Genomic DNA, 25,241 nt, shown 5'->3' with positions numbered 1-25,241 from the left:
GGAAATGGAAACAATCAGAAAATGATCAAATAAATGAAGATACCATAATGGTAATTCTCAAAATAGGAAGAAATGTTACCCATTACATACAACCCACTGTAGTTACACCCATGCAGAGAGGGAGAGAGCAAACATACAGATAAGCAAGAGTTTAAGAATGCAACATTTGTCATGGCACAAGTCAATGGAAATAGACTACAGTACTGTAATAATGCAATGTGCCTACACTGTAAAAGCAGATGAAAAAACTGAAAACAAAAAAACAGTCAAATTTGTAAAAACCAATACAAGATTCTTCAAGAGGAGACAAGATTACAACTCAGATCAAATAATTATGATGGATGCGCTAACAGGAATCCTTGACAGGTATTATCCCTCTACTCTTAACGGCACCCATAAACAGACGGTACATTACTGTCAGCCAAGACAATTTAGATCGGTGTCTTGGTCACGTCTTCATCAAATCTTCATGACTTAATTAGATCGCAAAGATTATTTACGATGGTATCTACTATAGTTGATGGACCTTAGTCCATTAATCAAGGAGAGGAGAATGGGTCGGCGGAGACCATCACAGATATTTATTTCCTAATTTCACACAATTCCGTAAAATACCGTTTATCATTGTGCCATAAACGGTATCCACGGGACAAGACTTTTCATACTCGGGTTCAACCGATTACAAAAGCATGTTTGCAATCTGATCGAACGAGTTACGGTTGTTTCGTTTGCTTTTAACTTGGCAAGTTTGTACTACAGATACACTAATTTAAAGACTGTTGGTTCTACACCACAAGAAATGAATTTTAGTAAGTCTGTACTCACTTGTATTCTAGCATAGTAACATGTAGTAGGCTACTCAGTTTTAGTCCTACCCCTAAAAGATAAATACCAAGGGGGATTAATCCTCCCTCTTCCCCCTACTGACAGACATATTATTACAACAATTTCCTAGTGTATGGTACACGAATATGTAACAAGTATATAAATATATATATTGTATGATAGCTAATTAGAAATTTGATCTGATTGTTTCAATTAAAAAAATATGATTCAAAATTGTTGATATTATTTACATATTGTAGTTGTATGCATCCTCTCCCACCTCTGCTGAAAAAATGGAAAACTTAGAAGCTTATCAACTGATTGCATAAACTCATTTACATATATCATCATCAAAATCTATAGTAACATTCCGCAGATACATTCAAATACAAGCTGCTTAACACATGAATGATTTTCAACAAGTAACATTATCTACAAGTATATACATCACTTGCAAAGAATACGACACTGCATCTGTTTGTGCAAATTAAAGACTCTATGAAGCAAGTAATTTGAGACGACTGAAAAGGAAGCAAGACAAAAATGAAGGAATCGTGATAAAAAGGGGCAATACAGGAAAGCAAAGCCTTGCTCATGAATGCAATCGTGTAGCTTCTCGGTTTCAAATGAGTCAAGGTAGAAGCAAATTTATGCATAAATCGATACTGGAACACCAGTACTGAAATCAGATAAATTATGGTAAAGAGAGGGTATAATGTGCATCCCCGCAGGCTAGTTTTAATGATACCAAATGTTCGGTTTATTGTACTGCTACGGGAAGGATATGAACTCACTTCAGAATGGCAACGATCTTAATAATGAACTGCAATAACTTTTCCAGATTGATGAGGAGATTATTTTATATTTTATACATATTTGAATATATATGGATAAAAAACATAAAATGAAGATCAGATAAAGGCTGGCTAAGAGACATACTGTAAAACACCTGCTGGTAGTCCTATACAAACAGATGGTTGTATTTTTTCCTGCTAAAAGGATAATTCGTTGGTGACGTTTTCGAGTCTATGCCTGTTATTCAGTCACATGACTACTATGAACTATGTTGGTGCTTCATCTCGTGGAGAAAATACAGTTACTGACAGACTCTGTTTTTTTAACAGTTGGCGTAACTGATAGTGAACTCAAGAGCAAAACACACTAAGCTTAGCCTTGTATAAATTGCTTGTTTTCAGCATAGTGCAACCATGTGGTTTAAGACTTATCGTGTGCTATGTTTATTTACACTTCATACATGTATATGTCCTGTTCGATCCCTGGATCGATTCCTTCAGAGGAAATGGACAAATAATACATCAAGGGGGAGAGCAATAATCTCCCTTTAATTTGAAAAGAATGCTTTATTAGGTTGCACTGCGAAACTTTGTTCAAATTGGGGAATTCATGTTCTGTAGTCTGTATCTGCTGAAACTTTCATATACGAGCCGAACCATTAAAGAGCTGAGGAAATAGACACAGAGAACTGTTTTTGTAGTACCGTCCCAGATTACAGCACAGTATGAAAGGTGATGGACAATCAAAGTTTGATACAACATTCCTAAAACACCAGACTGTGAGATACATTAGGTGAAGGGGGAGGAGAGGGTGGGGGGAGGGGGATGGAGTTGGCAGCCTCCACAAACCAGCCTAGTGCTTATATAGTTTGGATGTTCGAGGCAAAAGTGAAGCGCATAAGTGTAGAGTTTTTAAAAGACGTTTTGAGTATTAGACAATGCGGGAATACAGGAAACGATCGCAAACATGTGGTCCGGCATAATTTTAGAAAGATTAGGATTATCGGGGGACATTTATGGATGTTATCCAGAGAGAATTTTACTTTTTGACAGGAGTTAGCTGAGATAGTCTTGCAGTGTGATTTAAATGAATATATTTGTCACACATAACACCAAGACCTCTGTTTGGCTGTCAATTAACAAAACTATTAACATTTGAAATAATGTTTTGTTTATCATGCTTTCATTGGTAATGTGGAAGTCATTTTAAAACAAGATATTCCGGTCCACATTTTATAAAGCTTACATACTGATAATAAATTCATAATGGTACACTGGGGAGGACGTTTGTGTTTTGGAATTTTGCTATCATCATTTCATATCAACACTTGAATTTTCTCGTCCCACAAATATAATAAAAATACCAACACATCAATTCGGTGCTACGCTTTTCAATAATCCCATATCGTGAGGCTAAATAAAGCAAAAGCCATTACGTTTAAGATTTCAGGGATTATGATCTAAAGTGCTCTGCCCAAGACGCATTTATATCTTCTCATGTTACATGACACAGGGTCAATTCGCATCCCACAACGCCTGTGCTATTGAAAAGCCTTAAAAAGAATAAAGAAATTATAAAAAAGAACAAAAAATCAGCCACTTCAAAACAGCAAAATCAACCATTTCAATACCAGATACTGTACATCATGACAGTGTCTTTTCTCTTCATGTGAATAAAACTGTGTATTTTAACTGAGTTGTCAGGCTAAATGGTCACTTACTTTCTTCTTTCACTTGATTGATTAATCGATCGGTTGATTGACTGAATGTTCCGTGAGCCCTAACATCATTTTCTGAAAAGTTACCAGTGTATTTAGTACACCCAGATTGCCAGTTGGCTTTGTGATTCCTTGCCATATAAATTGCTCAAAATTCCATGTATTTGACTTAAGCGGAGCAAGTGAGTTCAATTTGTCCAAGAATTAAATGAGTACCAGAAAAGATCAGAGACGTCCATCTCTTAATTGTAGCACTCACTTGTGGACATCAACCAATTAATTCACTGGTAAGGATTCTTACAGTATAAGTAGAATTTGGATTCAAAAATGTTCAATATTCAGAAAGAACAGTCCTCCTAGCAGTGAAATATAGACACATAGATGTATGAATAAAAGGCCTTTTTTTTTTACCAATTTTGAGCTAGCACATCAGCTCTTCCACCTTGCAACCATCCTTTTAATAATTGTTATTAATGAAAAATGAGAGGTCTTCAAGACACTGTTTATACACTGTGAAATATTCGCACAACTTACTGCCAAATCCCAAATCACCTTTTTATTAATGACTGAGAATAAGGCCAATTTTGATATCATTTGAGATAACCTGTTGACCCCTTAGGCCAATTTTGAGATAACCCATTGACCCCTTTGAAGATCAGGGTGTGGAAACTGATAAGGGCCACTTCAAAGCACCCAACAAGAAAAGGGAATCAACTATTTGAAGCAAATTTTATATCCTGGATGACTATATATGTATAGAGTTGAAGTTCACTTGAGATCTATTTAATATTGGGGCCGCTCACTAAACTGAACAGACCAAATGATGTTAACTAAAAGAAAATCAATTTAAATCATAGAATGGTAGAACTCACAAATTAATTGCAGCTTTAGCTTTGGGACTTAACATGTTTACAAGGATTTCATCCTATGATACATGTTGACCTCATGTAACCTTTGACCTCTTCAAATTTAGAAAGGTTTCTGGCACTCACTGAGTTGGTTATACATACTAAATTGTACGCAGTTCTAACAAATATGTACTTTTTGACCTATCATGTTTACAAGATTTTACAAACTGATTGACAGTATGTTGACCGCAAATGACCTTTGACCTCCACCAATTTCAATAGGGTTCTTGTACTCACCAAGCTGGATCTACGTACTAAGCATGAGGTTAAAAAAAGATGTACTACTTTTTGAATTATCGTGTTTACAAATATTTCAGACTTTGACCTCTGTTGAACCCAAATGACCATTGAACTTCACAGAGAAATAGGGTTCAATACGATGGGGCCACATACCAATTATATGAAGTTAATCCACCATGAAGTTTATGAGTAACGGTGTTTACAAGCGTCATCACACCATAATGATCGTTGAGATTCCTGCGGCAAGGAATCAAAAAGTCATCAGGTTTACTTCTCTGTCGATCTGGATGATCATTACCCTAGCAACAATATTTGTCACGCTTGTCTGTCAGTTCAATCATTTTTCCACGAGTCATTTACTTTCTCAATTAGAACATTCAACACACCTCATAAATCTATCCTGATGTAGAAAGAGATACTAGCCGAGCGCGCCTACTTGAAAAATTCAAATGTCACGACATATCATATGTTCATTATTTATATCACTATTAATGTACAATTTCAAGTGTATATACATGTACAAGGGCAGCCATCTGTTTGTAATGTCATCTGACATGGGTACAAGTAAGCTTTGGCAAAACAAACACTGCCAGGAGACCTCTCATATCTCATAAAGGTTGTTATTAATTTTCTGAACAGTTTTGGCCTATAAGCATGATTTGTCAATCCATGATCGGAAGGATTTCATGATTGGTTTATGCAATATTCTAGCATCAGATATTGCTCCAACGTTATTAACTTGGAAAAGTATGAAACTGTGCAGGTAATTATTTCCATTAAGGTCGTTGTTGATTGAGGGAATTAGTTCTAAGGAACTATGAAATTATGCCCATGTCATTTTCAATCGATTGACCATTTAACTGAAAGAGCTTTAAAATAGTAGGCAGAACATAAGCTTGCAAGACCCAGCCTCTCAGAACTTGGCAAAATGTCAGAGCTACCAGCAACATGGTGGATAACTATCCATGGCAACATGGTGGATATCTATCCATGGCAACATGGTGGATAACTATCCATGGCAACATAGTGGATAACTATACATGGCAACGTGGTGGATAACTATCCATGGCAACGTGGTGGATAACTATCCATGGCAACGTGGTGAATAACTATCCATGACAACATGGTGGATAACTCTCCATGGCAACATGGTGGATAACTATCCATGGCTGTGTTAGAATCATTTTTTTAAATATGCCATGAAACCATTAAGTCTACTCTGATATAAAACTCAAGACTGAAATGCTTTGCCTAACATCAAAGCCAAACTACTGTACTGTAATCATGTGGGACATTAAGCAACTTCTGTGTACAGTGGATTTAATTTTCAAGAGTAAGTTACATTACATGGGATTTTTCTGTCAAGAAAAACTGGACAAATGGCCAGAAGTAGATGACCTTTGACCTCACATTTGCACATTACAAAAACAACTCTTCCAGAAATTGGGGATGGATCACCTTGGGGGTTCACCTGCATTCATGTTTGTAAAGGAAGTATTTTGACTTTTATAAAACCATATAAAACCTTCTTTATGATCAGGTTAAGTAAAGGAGCAGTGATGTGTGGTGAAAAGCTCATTTGTGAGCATTTTCAAAACCTTTTTGAAATCACCCTCGAGGACTCTGGACGGATGTTGCACTCGGGAGAAGGCTCTGCTTGATAAAACGATGAATCTTTCAACGAAACCTGTACTATATATAGTCCATCAGTCATGTGCAGCCGAGAGAAAACTTGCTTTACTGGCAAAAAGACATAATTCAAAAGTTCAACACCAGTTTAATGCAGAGTATATAACTACTGATAGTCCTTCCACTGACTTTGTGTGACTAGTGTCTAGCATCAGCCTGTATTACACAATTTCAAATCTTAAGAAAGAGCAAAGACATATTGTGGCTGAGAGAGGATTCATACAAGCATTTCGCAGCTACTAAATTTGCTTCTTCAAATCCCATTCTAGTATTTCTTTGCTTTCTTCCATTGCTTACAATAATTTTCCAAGTCAGTCTTCCACTGTTGATTTTCTGAAATATATTTTGAAAATCTAAACTACGGATACTTTTAAGTGTTCTTTGAACAGATAATGTAACGAAAAGCTGTGCCATCTGCTCAATTTGAAATTTCTATCAATTTGTGCGCGCATCGTGCCCCTGCAGTTTTAACTGGTACCCACAATCGGTACCCTCTGTCTCGCTACCCAACCGATGGTGCTGCATGGGCTGCACGCCTCGTTTCAAAATTACGTCACTGGAACTTACTGTGATGTAAAGTTTGCTACTGTGACGTAAAGTAAAATAAACAAATGATATTTAATATTAGGGGCATCCCTAGTTAAATTGTTATTACAACAAAATATGAAAGAGTTTACACCGAGAACCAGTTTGTATGTTCAGACAGTATTATGTAATTGCCAGTTCGCACAAGAGCAAAAAGACTGCAACAAAAAAATGCCAACCAACAGTTAACACACATAACTAGTTTAAGTTCCCTTAAAAATCACAACTTTCTGTCAGGTTGTGTTTTGACAAATATTCAATCCTCCTGTCTCCTGTCTTTTTAAATTCTTTTTTACTTCCCAATGCTCGAGTAAAATAACTTCCTTTCCTTAATTTCTGCCATAACTATCAAGGAATTTGTCGCATTTTCATCTGTTAACACTCAAACAGACAAAATCTGAAAGAATTATGGAGAACGCTGTTTCACAAGTCTCAATCAATCACCTCATCATGTCTTCTCTAGACCATGGAAAAAGAGGTTTTACAGGCCTCATGCTAGAATCAGAATCAGTAGATGTCTTCTGATGTATTATTAACAACAAACAAAAAGTAATCTTTTGTCAGTTGAAATAGTTAGATGATGATCAAGATTAGATTAGAATAATTGGTGACTTGATATAGGTTTTTGGAAATTGACTGCACGTTAGAACATGCTCTCAAGACGAGCTTGAGGCAACTGAACAATTTGTTTTCAGGCAGAAAGCAGAGAACATTAATGTTGTTAGAACATTAACCTTGAGGCCAGGAAATTGGATATATAATCCCTCTTGTGACAACAGTTCATTTCAACTGTCAAACATTTAGTTCTAAACGTTTTCAAGTGAACATTTGTAATTAAAGTTTCGAGTGTCCCAGACTGCACCTTGACATTAAGTATAAAATGTCATATAAATTATACTTCATAGTATCAAGAGATGACAAAGATTACCAGGCAGGCAGGCAGTGGGGGGAGGAAGAGACGTGGGGGGGGGGGTGGTAGGTTAAAATAGGTGATATAATTTGACCAAATGTAGAAAAGGTTTGTCTTATTAGTGGGGTGGGGCAGCAAGGTTCAGATTTAACCAAATGTAAATGAAAATAGAATTTCTTTGAATATATCACTGAGCAAGCTTGCTTCTCAACAATCTGTAACAGGGCATCAATTCAGACCCATCGCTTACATTAACCATTCCCCCCCCCCCCCCCGCCCTGCTAACAAAAAAGAATACAGGAGAATTTCTTACTTCACATGTTTCAGCAAACATCAACATTTTGCCTCTCCCTACCACATCTTTTACAGCAGATGTAAATAAAAAATTATATTTACACATTTTACCACATGAATTTTCCATATCAAAGAGTACCATATTGAGCTATCCGGTCACAGAAATATCATATAGGACAGTAACTATCTTCAAGTTTGGGCCTCACTAAATAAAGTACTGGATTTAAATTTCAAAATACCCAGCTAAAGAATTAGCCACGTGATTGCAAGTTTAAGGAGAAAGACAAGGTTCGCATTGCGTGCCCAGAAACCACGAGAACCAAACTTCCAGGTCCCTTTACACTAAAACAGAAAGCTTTTTTGATAGCATTGCTATCAAGTTTAGGTATTGGCAAAGATGTATTACCAGCTTGCATTATGCCTTACAGCTCTATTGGGCTCACAAAAGTCACGTGAGAGTTGTCTTCATAATTTTGAGATGTTTGCTGAGGATTTTATATCCCCATGGCCATGATTGCAACTAAGATGTCTACTGCACCTGATCTCTTGCCTACTCTTTCAAGTTGCCTTTGCCAAGGGTACCTGGAGTTGTATTTCTTTGTTTGGCGGCATGCTTTAATATTCAGTTGACGTTAATACTCTAAGGTGGATTTGCTAGACAAACGAACAATCAAGTAAATTTGTTAAACAGACAAACAATCCATTCATCCATTCAATTGATTGATCAGTCAATTAAAACAAAGTGAAATTCATTCAAATCTTATAGTTTTATATTGTTCGCATTTATATGTTTTCTTGCAAATAATCTGTCATTTCTTCAACACTCACTTTTTAAAATCTCTTTTCAGCCAAAATTCTACTAAAATCTACTGCAAAGGAAATAAGAAATATCAGCAAAATCAATAGTAGCTCAAATTGGCCGGTAAATTATTCACCAAAGTTTAACAAGCTCAAATCTTATTGTTTTATGTTGTTTGCATTCATATATGTTTTCTTGCAAATAATCTGTCATTTCTTCAACACTCACTTTTGAAATCTCTTTTCAGCCCAAATTCTACTAAAATCTACTGCAAAGAAATATCAGCAAAATCAATAGTAGCTCAAATTGACCGGAAAATTATTCACCAAAGTTGAACGAGAAAGTCAATATCTGTAAGTAAAGCGTAACCTAGGTTCTGCTAGCAAAACATGTCACTGTATTTTTATTTTATATTAGCTTAAGAACAACTGAATGTTTTATCCTTCCAAAGGGTAGTGAACTCACCGGTAGAGTTTATACTTTATACCAATACTTTACTTCTTACATGCTTCAGAGCTTTGACACGATACCGTATGACTCTTCCAATGTCTAAATTTATTTTATTAAATTTATTTCACATCTTTTTGTTCACAGTAATACTTCTGTCTGTCTTTCCTCATATATGGTGAGAAATGTGTCTCATACTAATTCCTAAACTTTAGTCCTCATCTAAGGCAGTTATCCATATTTTTTTGGGGGGGGGTGGGGGTGGGGCAAAATAAGAAAGAATACATGCAAATTACTTTCTCACTCTCTCTCTTCTCTCTGTCACTATTTTCCATGTTGATTAATAGCTTGAAGGCAGTCATGATATACAGTAGTTTTATGTTGCAGCGCATGATGACAACGGTGCAATGAATTCATCAAAAATACCAAATTGTCATTCCCAATCGTTGATGAAATTCGGTGAAGTTTCCTTAAAAAAAGAAAATTAACAGATCTGGATACAGTATTGGAGTTTTGATAAAAACAGGAATTATGATGAAAGCTGCCAAACAACATATACCCTTTCGCAAACACTAACTGTCTTTGAAAGACTATTTATTATTATTGCTAGAAGAGTGATAAATCATTTGCTTAAGAGCAAGACTAGATTATAAATGTCATTATTTGGCATAAACCACTGTGTATGTGATTCTTTTTGCTAAAGGCCTCATCACTCCATCAACGCACATTGTCTTGACGCAGATCCCCACCAATGATGATCAAAGGACTTAAAGGGAGTGAAGACGCGCGCACAAAGAAACGTCTGATGCCGTTAATCTGACCTAGTTTCGAATGAGGTGTAACAGAAGTTTCGATTCCACAAAATATACACACAGCTTGCTACGGTTGGTAATTAGACACTAGTGTACAGTCAATACATGCAGCTACTGTCAATTCCCACAACACAGTGTACATAGCAGCGATGGACATCTCAGGTCTAGATGAAAGATAACAAGGTATCACGTTTCATTACTGTCTGCATTTTGTAGCGACAAGAAAAAAAAGCAACAGAAAGTTAACTTTTTCAGAGGGCATCATGCGGTTTGGGGCGAGTCTTCAATGCCTTTAAAAAAGATATAGAAGAGTGTTATTAAAAATGGGACACAACATAAGCAATGCCTTCAGGGTGTGGGTCCCGGGGGTGTGGGTTGGGAACAGGTGGAAGGTTGTAACAAGTTAAGACTGAGCATATTAACAGTAGAAATGAATGGATGGGGTGGTAAGGAAGGCTCTTAATTATATTATATTTCAAGGTTATATTTATCTTCTCAATGTTTTTTTTATTTAAAAGAAACCAAAAGCACTTATTGGTTTAATATCCTAAAACAAAACACTTACTTTTAACATAGTAAATGTGTCTTAATGACAGAGCAAGTTATGTCTGGGGTTGGTCAAATGTGGTTCTTTCAAAAGCTACATGTTACCGTTATGAGAAACCCAGCTGTTATTAAATCTTTAATATCAGTAGCCACCTGTGGGAGAGGGGTGCACACCAGCAACAGAGCACTTAAATGCAAGATTCGATATGACGACAGGTCCCTTCAAAGTAAATATTGTTTGGATCAAAACCAACCAAAGAATAACCGATCTAGTTAATTTCCGAGAGTCAAGATCTGTAGAAAAGAATCTTGGAGAATGAATCTCCAGACAGATCAATATATGTAGTATACACATGTGGTTCAATCTACATAGTTGTTTTATAGCCATACTTTAAGAGTTGTCCTTGTTTAAGCCTGACTTGAGTAAATTCATTACGATCTTTTCATCCTTGCATCTGCACCTCTAGCCTCCCGCGATTTCATTTCCTCTCCCAGTTCTTATTAATATAACCCTGATCCTGTTGTTGTTAGTTCTGCATGTGTGATCTCGAGTCAACAAACTTAGCTCACGTGTGCAAACATTTGAAGGATTTGTTCCAGTTAAGAACTGTGTTGTAGAATCTAGTCTAGATTATTCTCAAAATGATTTGTGCTTCAGTTCCAGGCATCTGAAAATTCACACAACTTACAGAGTAAGTGATGTCACATGTAGGAAACTGCAAACTAAACAAAAAGAATAAAACTTTAAACAATAGAGGCTCTATTGAAAACAAAGAGGGCAGTAGTTCAGAAAAGAGACTGGATGGTAAGATCAAACACATAGAGAGTACTGCATGGTACATTAACTGTTGCCTCTTGGGGTCTATCTTCCTCAAAACGCAAAACTATACTGTATGTATGCAGTATCACCGTAAATATTTTGAGCAAAAAGGCAAACTTTCAGTTGCTGGTTGTTTTTGCATCTTAATTTCCCTGACCCTGAAATACCATGTATAGTATGTATACTCATATGAACTGATATTGTCCAGTATCTCACAAATACAACCTCAAGTCTTGAGACAACGTTTTAAACAATTTAACTAGTATCCTGGGCCTACTAGATTTTCATTTACAGAAACAGCTTGTCTAATATATCTTAGCATATAAGAATTGCCGATGCAGCGCTGTCAGTGGCGTAGCTAGGATTTTTTGAGTGGGGGGCCATGGGGGGCTGTTCTTTCTTGCGGGGGGGGGCAGGAGGTTACTATCTAAGCGGAGCGCTACCTTGGTTGGCGCAGAGCGTACAGAGAAAATTTGAGATATCAGCACCCCCCAGATCGCAGGAGATGGCACCTGTGAGGCAAAATAGCAACCAAAATGATGTGCAACTTTGGTGACAGAAATGCAAAAAAAGTTTTTTTACTCTTTCATGCTGACTGGCCTTGCCAACTCAGCCAGACTTTTAACTTGAGGGAAGTTGGCATCATTTGTCTTTCCAAGGTGTCAAGGCCTTTCTCCCAACTCAAACCCCTGTGGGCTACCGGTAGGTTTGCAGGATATGCCCACATGTGGACTTAAATAGCATTAGAGGAAGGGGATGGAAGACTAACACGCATCGATGTTTCGGTAATGGTCCACATTGGTGGCTCGGTGCTAATTAGGCCATTTATTGGGTTTCTTGAGGCAGCTGTCATCAGAATCTAGGTTTTTGTGCCAATCGATGACCGATAACATGTATTGGTATGTAAATTTCTTCTTCATATATCTAGCAACACTCTAAAAACAAATGAGTGGATTTCATTCCATTGGAGTGATCACTCGGCGCACTTCAAATTAAGAGTGAAATTTCACTCTATTGGAGTTAACCCTCACTCCTAATATGAGTGAATATAACTCTATTAGGAGTTAAGATTTACTCCAATGGAGTGGAAATTCACTCTTATACCGGAATGTGCTCAGTGATCACTCCCATGGAGTGAAATTCACCTATGTTTTTATCAGTACAGTACAGTGCATATCATCATAGACGTACGTACTACGTACGTCCGTATATCAGACGCACTCGATACCCACGATACGAAACGGTCCTGGAGAAACAATTTCCACTCATCATTTTTTAAGGCGATACAGTAGTGAGTAGTGAACAGGCACAGCCGCATGTTTGCAGGAATTTCAGTATTCCCAATATTTTATATCTCTACCAGTAGTGGAAAATCATGTTTCGACAGTTTCGTGGCCATAAAAAAGTTGTTTTGTGGAATATTCAATGACATATCAGGGGCGGATGCAGGATTTGTGACAGGGGGGGTCTGACTGGTCCAGCCGCGCCTGAACGTAAGACTATCTAAGCGGAGCGCCATCATCGGTTGGCGCGGAGCGTACAAGATAATTTTTGGCTTTACAAACCCCCCAGATGGCCAGAAACGGCACTTCCCGAGTAATCTAAGTTGCATGTACCTAGCCTGAAAATATGGATCTCATGTCTGCAATTTCTCAATTGATGAGAAAAAAACAATCTATGAAATATGGTATTACATATCAGATGAGTTGAGATGATACAAAAATCATAATGCCTTTAGCCCCCAATCCGCTCCCGTTCTGTCAACACTCTTTGATGCAGGGCCGGATCCAGGATTCTGGAAGGGTGAGGGGTTTGCTCATGAAAAATTCGTTAGCGCATCCTAGCAGCCTACCGCTCTGTAACCTCACCGCCCAAAAAAATTCGAACACCACCTCAATTTTGAAACTTTTCGGTCTGAAAATTGAGATTGTTAGGCATTTTTGGCACGTGTAGCACGCGTGCACACTATAGTTCATTTGACGGAAAAGACACACCTGGATGACTTATGAGGATAACCGCTTTTCTGACGTCCTACATGTTTAAAATTGCCGTTTAATTTAATTATTTTTTTTCTCTCTCTTTTTTGCTCTCTTTTTTTTTTGGCCAAGAGCAGGGGGGGTCTGGACCCCCTGAACCCCCCCTGGATCCGCGCCTACATATATTCATTTGACTCGAGGCAATATATGAATACCTGATACCTCGGCTCAGTACAAACGGAGCCAATATTTTGATAAATTGTTGCGCTAGGTGGAAGCACTGAACATATTTTCAGCAGATATCGATATCGCGCAGCACAACAAGGTTCGTGGTGTATGGTCGCAATCGTCGCATCGACCATTGCCATGCTGTGTGACCATTCTCATGATTACTACAGATATTGTATTATTCTTATTCTGCCAGATGCAGACGAGAAAATTGTGTAACTCTATTTCCCAAATTATTGAACAAAAAATATTAGTGAATCGCACTTATTTTTTTTTTTACCCCATTCCCAGTGGGAGGGCCAGCTAATTTCATGGGGGGGCTCGGCCCCCAGGCCCCCCCGTAGCTACGCCACTGGGCGCTGTAACCACGGTGACGGTAAAATAATTCATAGACATTGTACTGTAGTCTGAATCTGCTGGGAAGTGAAATGTGATGAAGAATTGCAACCAGTTATTTCTTCAACGGTAATGGCAGAGTAAATGTGAAGAGGGCGATATGTCATAAAAGAAACTAGGCCCAGATACCTTGTGTATACAGCGTAGTGCCAAGTACACTAACTCAGGGCATAGTTAACAACAGTGAGTTGAGTAAAGTAAATGTAAGTTTAATGACCCATGTTTGGTTACTTTGGTAAAAAAATAAATTTAAAGAAAAAAAAAATATATATATATTCAGCATAAAATCAACTTCAGCCAGGGGGAATACCCCTCAAACACGATCACAACTGTTCAACTAACTGCTTGGGTGTCATGGTTTCAACTTAAAAATATCACCAGCCAACCCAGCTTCAGATATGACCTTTCGACAAACATGAGGCCAACTGCAGTGGGCTTATATAATTCAAGAAAAGTCTACGTTTTCATGGGAATGTTGCAAATTTTTAATACTCCAGTCTACGTCAAATCTTCAGGAGTCACTGTTAATGAGCTCGCTTAAATTAATGGCTCCTTAGGATCATCCGGCCCTCATCTTCTCAAGTCATTTACTTCCAGGGTTTTGTGAGAAATTAGTTGCAAAGGTTTGTAAGTACATATTAGAATGTAATCCATCGGCCAGCCAGTAATGCAATGGTAGTGACTTCTACAATGAAAGCCGAGAGTGGTGTTCGATGGATGGGTAGGTGGGCGGGTGACATCCCACATGCTTTAATGTTATGGCCACATTTCTTTCTCTACACCTATGAGGGCCTCTATATAAGAGGGCAGTATGAATATATGCAGGTACACCACATGGAAAAAGGATTTTACTATGCAACTGCTATGATTGAATACTAACTATAACTCTGATCATCTGTAGTCTGTAGATTTGTCTGTAGATTAGTTTGTAGTCTGATCATCTGTAGATTTAATTCTTTCACAGGTTTCTCAGAATACAGAACAGTTGTTGCTCCTGTAAGCAAAATTTCCAAATAATTCTTGTCCACTTCCAAAGCCCTCCTCCCCACCCAGGGGAGGAGGAAGTGTTTGACATGAGTGTAAATCTTCAGAGTCTGTTCTAATTTCATGTCATCAAATGCAACAAACTGCTTAACACACCAAGCCAGATATTCTCTGAATAAAATGTGACCGCTTACAGTATGTCTCAATGTCCCAATTCATTGGTCAGTTTAATCAAGAAATGTGCAAGTTATTTTATTCAAACATATAATAATCCTTTATCAGGTAATCTTCCATTTATCAGTCAATCGGTTGAATCTTCCAAACAACTCTTCACCAAATGTGAAAAGTGCTTTTAAGATTCCAGGCTTCCATCAACTTGTTACAGGCCAAAACTAACCCTTACCTTGGCCTCCCTTTATTACTCCCAATATATTTCTGTTGAAAGATCATTATTATTCATGGCTGCAGTGAATTGCCATTTTACATGCTTATTTACTGAAGCAAGAAGAGTGATCTGTCTCAAGTTTAAGATTCACATTAATGACACATGCAATAAAAATATTTATGTCATTCAATAAACAGCAATCTAATATATAACTTAAGACGATACAGTGTCTTATGACTTTCATATGACTTATGACTTTGTTTATTATTGTTCTGCCAGTCTGTAAAGTCAATTTATTTCCAACCTTTATTGAAACAACAGATCCCAGAGGTAAACTAAAAGAGCTCAATGTTTCACATTGAATAACATAGAACTAACAGTATACCTGCTATATCCTTGGAAACATCTCATCAAATCGTCAAACCTTTCCATAGGTGATGTAAGAAAGCTCAAAGGAGGGAGGGAGGTAGGTAGGGAGGGAGGTAGGGAGGGAGGGAGGTAGGGAGGGAGGTAGGGAGGGAGGTAGGGAGGAAGGTAGGGAGGGAGGGAGGTAGGGAGGGAGGGAGGTAGGGAGGGAGGTAGGGAGGAAGGTAGGGAGGGAGGAGGGTACACAAACTTCCAGGGGCAGTGGGACATGGGACTCAAAGCTTCCCAATAAAATCAACCTTATTTTTGCATTCTCTACCACAAATTCCATTATTTGAATGCTTTCAACAAAAGAGCAATTTCCCAAGCAATGAGGCATGTTGATTTATATGTCTCTTAATTTCTCAACACAAGGCTACTTTTTAAACAGCACAGGGCACTTTTTAATTACAAAAATGGAAAATGGGCACTTTTTATCTAGGAGCACTTCTAATATATTATATGATACCTCGGCTCAGTACAAACGGAGCCAATATTTTGATAGATTGTTGCGCTAGGTGGAAGCACTGAACATATTTTCAGCAGATATCGATATCGAGCAGCACAACAAGGTTCGTGGTGTATGGTCGCAATCGTCGCATCGACCATTGCCATGCCATGCTGTGTGACCATTCTCATGATTACTACAGATATTGTATTATTCTTATTCTGCCAGATGCAGACGAGAAAATTGTGTAACTCTATTTCCCAATTATTGAACCAAAAATATTAGCGAATCGCACTTATTTTTTTTTTACCCCATTCCCAGTGGGAGGGCCAGCTGATTTCATGGGGGGGCTCGGCCCCCCAGGCCCCCCCCCCCCCGTAGCTACGCCACTGGGCGCTGTAACCACGGTGACGGTAAAATAATTCATAGACATTGTACTGTAGTCTGAATCTGCTGGGAAGTGAAATGTGATGAAGAATTGCAACCAGTTATTTCTTCAACGGTAATGGTAGAGTAAATGTGAAGAGGGCGATATGTCATAAAAGAAACTAGGCCCAGATACCTTGTGTATACAGCGTAGTGCCAAGTACACTAACTCAGGGCATAGTTAACAACAGTGAGTTGAGTAAAGTAAATGTAAGTTTAATGACCCATGTTTGGTTACTTGAAGTGATAGTCCAGTGGCATACAATGGGACACTGTATGGTAAAGTGTAATATTCTTCACTATGAGCTGAAAATCCAAACTCAATATCTTGTCCCTAACTCAATATATATGGTTATATATGGTATATATATGGTATATATATGGTATATATGGTTAATGGTTTGGCTGGCTGAACCCTTGATTCTTCCTATATGTGGCACACAATAGGTGCCTGTGATGTCATCATGGCAGTTCTTCAGATGCTTGAGCTACCTAGTACTAAAATCTTCTTATTGCTTTATCTTTGAAACCTGATGCATTTTGAACGTTTGATTAGCCTCTAAGACTCTCTGTACATTGATGTTCATCAAAATGCAAACGTTTCATAGAAATATGGTCTTCCTATCTGAATAATGTATCAAAAAATATATTTTAAGAAAAAAAAATATGTACATAAATTCAGCATAAAATCAACTTCAGCCAGGGGGAATACCTGTACCCCTCAAACACGATCACAACTGTTCAACTAACTGCTTGGGTGTCATGGTTTCAACTTAAAAATATCACCAGCCAACCCAGTTTCAGATATGACCTTTCGACAAACATGAGGCCAACTGCAGTGGGCTTATATAATTCAAGAAAAGTCTACGTTTTCATGGGAATGTTGCAAATTTTTAATACTCCAGTCTACGTCAAATCTTCAGGAGTCACTGTTAATGAGCTCGCTTAAATTAATGGCTCCTTAGGATCATCCGGCCCTCATCTTCTCAAGTCATTTACTTCCAGGGTTTTGTGAGAAATTAGTTGCAAAGGTTTGTAAGTACATATTAGAATGTAATCCATCGGCCAGCCAGTAATGCAATGGTAGTGACTTCTACAATGAAAGCCGAGAGTGGTGTTCGATGGATGGGTAGGTGGGCGGGTGACATCCCACATGCCATAATGTTATGGCCACATTTCTTTCTCTACACCTATGAGGGCCTCTATATAAGAGGGCAGTATGAATATATGCAGGTACACCACATGGAAAAAGGATTTTATTATGCAACTGCTATGATTGAATACTAACTATAACTCTGATCATCTGTAGTCTGTAGATTTGTCTGTAGATTAGTCTGTAGTCTGATCATCTGTAGATTTAATTCTTTCACAGGTTTCTCAGAATACAGAACAGTTGTTGCTCCTGTAAGCAAAATTTCCAAATAATTCTTGTCCACTTCCAAAGCCCTCCTCCCCACCCAGGTGAGGAGGAAGTGTTTGACATGAGTGTAAATCTTCAGAGTCTGTTCTAATTTTATGTCATCAAATGCAACAAACTGCTTAACACACCAAGCCAGATATTCTCTGAATAAAATGTGACCGCTTACAGTATGTCTCAACGTCCCAATTCATTGGTCAGTTTAATCAAGAAATGTGCAAGTTATTTTATTCAAACATATAATAATCCTTTATCAGGTAATCTTCCATTTATCAGTCAATCGGTTGAATCTTCCAAACAACTCTTCACCAAATGTGAAAAGTGCTTTTAAGATTCCAGGCTTCCATCAACTTGTTACAGGCCAAAACTAACCCTTACCTTGGCCTCCCTTTATTACTCCCAATATATTTCTGTTGAAAGATCATTATTATTCATGGCTGCAGTGAATTGCCATTTTACATGCTTATTTACTGAAGCAAGAAGAGTGATCTGTCTCAAGTTTAAGATTCACATTAATGACACATACACATTGATGACAGCAATAAAAATATTTATGTCATTCAATAAACAGCAATCTAATATATAACTTAAGACGATACAGTGTCTTATGACTTTCATATGACTTATGACTTTGTTTTTTATTGTTCTGCCAGTCTGTAAAGTCAATTTATTTCCAACCTTTATTGAAACAACAGATCCCAGAGGTAAACTAAAAGCACAATGTTTCACATTGAATAACATTGAATAACATAGAACTAACAGTATACCTGCTATATCCTTGGAAACATCTCATCAAATCGTCAAACCTTTCCATAGGTGATGTAAGAAGGCTCAAAGGAGCGAGGGAGGGAGGTAGGGTACACAAACTTCCAGGGGCAGTGGGACTCAAAGCTTCCCAATAAAATCAACCTTATTTTTGCATTCTCTACCACAAATTCCATTATTCGAATGCTTTCAACAAAAGAGCAATTTCCCAAGCAATGAGGCATGTTGATTTACATGTCTCTTAATTTCTCAACACAACTACTTTTTAAACAGCACAGGGCACTTTTTAATTACAAAAATGGAAAATGGGCACTTTTTATCTAGGAGCACTTCTAATATATTAAGGGTGCACTTTTGAGGGTTTTTTTTCACCAAACTATAGAGGTATTTGCCCCCACCCCCTGGCTCCAGTGCCCCTGATGCTTTCCTATCACTATCAGTATATATGTAAAAGAACTTACAGAGGTGCATCCAGGTCAGTTATGAGCAGAAGGAATCTATTGACAATGTCATGATTATTTTTTTATATTAATATTTAAGCTGCGTCAATTTTATTCTTCATATTAATATTTTAAGGGTTTTGTAATTTTGATGTCTTTTGTTTTTGTTGCTCTTGAACATGCTTAAGCATGTAAAGAGCGTCATATAAGTTTGGTAAATAATAAAATTTGGTAAATAATAATGATTTGTACCACTTACCCAAACGTCAACTTTTACAATGTCACCGGAAACAAAGCGTTTCTTCTAAAAGGATACTAATTCTCCATAGAGTCAATCTGGAACTGCTCTTGTTCAGCCATATCCTCCCGCTTGTCCCTAGCGTACTTTCTGAGATCGCCGATCCGTGACTTTTGAATTTTTAACGCTTCATCAAAGAGATTTCTAAAGATCTGAAAGTGACAAGCAATGCGATGCAAAGAAGGTTGAAGATGCACAGTTGGTATTAATGGATATGACACTGCATGAAAGGGTTAACAACGGACATTCTCTAAATGTGAGTTAGTACAATAAATATGATAGAAGAATCGGTTTATATTATTTATTAATTTACTTAGATTGAGAGAGTTGGGAAAATGAATAATTAATACACAGGACAAATTCTAAACATGATCAAGTATATAAAAGTATATGAAAATAGGGCTGACTAGATCATTGAGTGAGGTGGCCAAACCTTAACAATTTTAAAAGGTTAAATAAATGTTGCTATGTTGTTGTAGTAATGAAAACCACTAACTATCAGTCCAGATTGTACTGTATCTGTACCTCTTTGAATTCTTGAGAAATGACACTCTAAACAGCTGAGGTCCATCAATTAAAGTGACTGGACTATTAAGTCTAACATACAGACCATCAGGCCAGTATCATCAGATGCAACACAAGACTCAATGGGGAAAACAAGAGACGTTTATGGCCTCAAATGACATGTTTACTATGTGTTACAGATTTGTCAGGGACAAACGGTGGTGTTGAATGTCGTCCTGAGGTAACAAACTGTCACCATCATACAAACATTGATTTATTTATTCTTGGACTATAGACATGAATTAATTTGTTATATTCATGGAAGAATGAATGAATTAGGAAACCTTTCCAAAGTACAAGACTACAGTGCCGAAATAATAAAGTTGAGTTAAATGCAGAGAAATGTTCAACAGATCTATATCTCACAGACTGGTCATTCTGAAACAGTCAGAGACGAGCAACTTAGAGATCAGCTGTTGAGCAGCGATGAATGTGGGCATTCTTAACCCGGGGGAATCAGCTAACCAGCGCAAATGTAAATCAGGTTGATTCTTACTGTCAGCACACAGTATCAACTCCTGCATGGAAGCTGTCACTGATAACTGAAATCAATTGAATGATTTGGAGACGAGATGTTATACTTTTGATTTCTAGCCAGAAAAACTCATTAATAACCAATAAATGGAAACAAATACTACTCTAAACAAACTTAATTTGATTCTGTCGTGCTCGCTTCAAAGATGAAGGAAATATTGCATGGAATGTACCAAGAAATGGATTAGTGGAGCTGTATTCTATGCTTATCTATTAATTAGCTATAGAGCTTCCTCATCTCAAATTTAATGTCTACTTAAATGTTAAATGAATGATATTTCAAAGTTTTGAGCAGAAACATATACAGTACTAAGTTACATGCTAGAGAACTTTTTGATGAAAAACTCCTTCAAAGATCTAAGCAAAAAAATCTTGTTCTGTTTGGAAAGATATACCAGTTTAAAAGTCATGTCTGGGGTCCGACATTTTGTAAACCTATGATGTCATAGGATCTGATACATTTCATTCTCTTTAGTTTTCTTTTCATATTTTTCATATGAATCAAAGAAAATCAAAACTGAAGCACATGTGGCTCGTTGATATCATATTTAGACTTACTCAAGTCTTCAGCTTATGAGTGTTACATGGAACATGAAACCTGGGGTATCTTTAATATGGTACAAAGTGTTTCTTAAATCTGTTTGGGAAGCTGTTCATAGTGGTTGTCTCTATCAAATATATACATGTACATCAATTACGATGGTCAGGTTCATCTTCTTTAAATGTCAAATTTAATGGAAACATTTGTTTCTGACCTTTTCCTCCTTAGTCTTTCGTTTAGCCATTCTGGACTGAGCTTGTAATCTGAACTCGTCGTAGTAACGCCTCGCCCTCGCTGTGACCTGTCTTCTCTCTCGTTCTTTACGTTGCAGGATCGTTTTCTTCTCACGTTTCTCTTGGATCTCTCTCTGAAAGGACAGATGACGATAGTTAATGCCAGCAATATCTGTTGGACAGATGCGGCCATTGAGAGCTCTATAGATCTGCCTTATGTTAAAGAGATCATCCATTTAGCTGTGTGGTATTAAAGGGATCATCCATTTAGCTGTCTTGTAATAAAGGGATCATCCATTTAGATGTCTTGTAATAAAGGAATCATCCATTTAGATGTCTTGTAATAAAGGGATCATCCATTTAGCTGTCTTGTAATAAAGGGATCATCCATTTTGATGTCTTGTAATAAAGGGATCATCCATTTAGATGTCTTGTAATAAAGGAATCATCCATTTAGATGTCTTGTAATAAAGGGATCATCCATTTAGCTGTCTTGTAATAAAGGGATCATCCATTTAGATGTCTTGTAATAAAGGGATCATCCATTTAGATGTCTTGTAATAAAGGAATCATCCATTTAGCTGTCTTCTAATAAAGGGATTATCCATTTAGCTGTCTTGTAATAAAGGGATCATCCATTTAGATGTCTTGTAATAAAGGAATCATCCATTTAGATGTCTTGTAATAAAGGGATCATCCATTTAGCTGTCTTGTAATAAAGGGATCATCCATTTAGATGTCTTGTAATAAAGGGATCATCCATTTAGATGTCTTGTAATAAAGGAATCATCCATTTAGATGTCTTCTAATAAAGGGATTATCCATTTAGCTGTCTTGTAATAAAGGGATCATCCATTTAGCTGTCTTGTAATAAATGGATCATCCATTTAGCTGTCTTGTATTAAAGAGATCATCCATTTAGCTGTCTTGTATTAAAGGGATCTATTTAGATGTCTTGTAATAAAGGGATCATCCATTTACTGTAGCTGTCTTGTAATAAAGAGATCATCCATTTAGCTGTCTTGTTATAAAGGGATCATCCATTTAGCTGTCTTGTAATAAAGGGATCATCCATTTAGCTGTCTTGTAATAAAGGGATCATCCATTTAGCTGTCTTATAATAAAGGGATCATCCATTTAGCTGTCTTGTATTAAAGGGATCACCCATTTAGCTGTCTTGTAATAAAGGGATCTATTTAGATGTCTTGTATTAAAGGGATCATCCATTTAGATGTCTTGTATTAAAGGGATCATCCATTTAGCTGTCTTGTAATAAAGGGATCTATTTAGCTGTCTTGTAATGAAGGGATCTATTTAGATGTCTTGTAATAAAGGGATCTATTTAGATGTCTTGTAATAAAGGAATCATCCATTTAGATGTCTTGTTTTAAAGGGATCATCCATTTAGCTGTCTTGTAATAAAGGGATCTATTTAGATGTCTTGTATTAAAGGGATCATCCATTTAGCTGTCTTGTAATAAAGGGATCTATTTAGCTGTCTTGTAATAAAGGAATCATCCATTTAGCTGTCTTGTAATAAAGGGATCTATTTAGATGTCTTGTAATAAAGGGATCATCCATTTAGCTGTCTTTTAATAAAGGGATCTATTTAGCTGTCTTTTAATAAAGGGATCATCCATTTAGATGTCTTGTATTAAAGGGATCTATTTATCTTTCTTGTAATAAAGGGATCTATTTAGATGTCTTGTATTAAAGAGATCATCCATTTAGCTGTCTTGTATTAAAGGGATCATCCATTTAGCTGTCTTGACTTAAAGGGATCATCCTTTTAAGCTAGATATGGTTGCTTAACAAAATTACTGAAAAAACTTTCTATCTTTATTTCTCAACAACCACATCTACATAGCATTTGTGTCATGATTCTGTCATGAAGAAGATATTAATCTTACAAATTTTAAAACTGGTGATAGTTTGTAAAATGAACTAGGCACAGTGAACAATGACATCGTGGAAACTGAACTGTAATTGTTTATCTTTTCAAATAAGTTAAAGGAATATTTCTACAACAAAGTTGTATTTTTGATGGAATTCTAAAGATTGATGGCTAAATAAAACACAGGGAATCAAGATGAAGAAGATTCTAACAGAGTAGTCAAGCTTTGAAGACATCACGTACCGCTTACTGCTATACACTTCCTGGAGGGAGGGAAGGATTAGCCAATTCAAATAATAATTATATAATTCAAATATTAGCTACCCTACAGTCAATAAACCATATATCTCAAGTTAAACGGACAACTTATTGAGATGGGGAGTGCGGAATATTTTTCTCTTTAAGATTGTGTCTCGTTTTCTACCAATGGAATACCCCTTTAACGCTTGGCATATATTTAACAATCTTTCTAATGTATACATACCAAGACAGTCTGATATTAACATAGAAACATTTAACATGCAATACATGACAGTTATTCAAGGGAAGATAAAGAATAATTTCTTTGTTATGGTGACAGATGACACAAAATTGAAACTGATATTTCTTAAATATATACAGTACCACAAACTCAAATAGTCAACTTGAGTTGTAAATTCTAATAAAATTTTAATTGCTCAGCACCTACCTTTCTGTTTAATCAACAAGTTACTACTACCACTGACAATTTGGGTAAATCTTTACCTTTAATGCAGTACTTGCATATTTAATTAGTTTCTTTTGCCCTCTGGTATCAATTTACATCTACTGACATATTTTCCGAATAAGTTTCATTTTATTTATGAAGAAGACAACTCAATATTCATTATTGCACAAATTTTCTCTGATGACATATCTGTGATAACTTGCCACTGTTTGACAGATGCTTGTTACCCATAATTAACAAACTAATTAAAACCATTAAATACCTTCCAGGTGAATGGCTTTTCCAGGTAGAGACATACATGGTGAGTTCAAGGATTGGCTAACAGAAATGACTAAGCAAAATATAAAAACTTGACAAACAAGATATGGGTGATGGAAATATACACAGTAACTATGTATTAATGAATTAATGTAGGACTGTTAATATTATCACAAGCAGATTTGTTAGACACTACTCTTAATTTCTTTCCAACTGTAGTATCTTAGAAAACTTGACAAACAAGATATGGGTGATGGAAATATGAATTAATTTCACCATAATTAAGTTAACCTTAATTACTGTACTTAAATCCAACCTACTGAAAACTTTTCCAAGTTACAAACAAAGTTGATACAGGTCAATTCCCTATAGTCTTAATTCAAATTTGGACAAGGACTGAACTCTGAAATTAATCCCACTTAATATGTATCTATCTTATCATGTTAATTAACCTTGATTTACTCAGTTTCAAGAACCACATCAAATCCTTAATCTTGATTCATATTTGGCAAGGACTAATCTGATCTCTAATCTCATCTGATCTCTAAGCTTTTCTACCCTGGATGGACATTGGCCAACATTCCAACCCTAGCTTAGGGCCAGCATTTAGATTAGTTCCTATGTTAATACACATACCTACATATGCATTTCAACTTCCGGGAGAAGTATGATACAGAAATGATTGTTGAATCTGAAAGATATATACAATAATTTTTAAAAGAGTTTATTGTCCTATCAGGAATGACAATTTCTGCTTGATTGAAATATACCGTTTACATAGAGTTGTAGTTAATTTCTCATTTTAAGCTTCACCATCGTGTAAAATTCAGAATTAACCATTATTATCTCTATAGATGTAGTTGCTTCACTCTGACAGACAAGGGTATTGATCCCATCTGAACATGAGCCAAAATGCAAAAATATCTGTTAACCTAATATGATGTTCTAATAGACAA

General features: G+C 36.7%; 1 protein-coding gene across 7 annotated transcripts in view; it reads right to left on the bottom strand.

Annotated features, from left to right (window-relative positions):
• Nucleotides 1-25,241, bottom strand: part of LOC139960064 (uncharacterized) — a 60,347-nt gene that overhangs the window by 2,551 nt on the left and 32,555 nt on the right. For 6 of the 7 annotated variants that reach the window (XM_071958103.1, XM_071958106.1, XM_071958105.1 and 3 more), the window contains exons 17-18: nucleotides 21,409-21,561; nucleotides 19,574-19,707 (exon numbers count right to left, since the gene is read on the bottom strand). In XM_071958103.1, the coding sequence (XP_071814204.1) occupies nucleotides 19,574-19,707; nucleotides 21,409-21,561 (287 nt within the window). Of the gene's footprint in view, nucleotides 1-9,463; nucleotides 9,679-19,516; nucleotides 19,708-21,408; nucleotides 21,562-25,241 lie in introns of those variants that run through there. The other variant, XR_011790308.1, reaches the window with a different exon arrangement.

The sequence above is a fragment of the Apostichopus japonicus genome, chromosome 19 (assembly GCF_037975245.1).
Source record: "Apostichopus japonicus isolate 1M-3 chromosome 19, ASM3797524v1, whole genome shotgun sequence".
NCBI classification, from domain to species: Eukaryota; Metazoa; Echinodermata; class Holothuroidea; order Aspidochirotida; family Stichopodidae; genus Apostichopus; species Apostichopus japonicus.
This window is presented reverse-complemented; position numbering and strand designations above follow the sequence as displayed.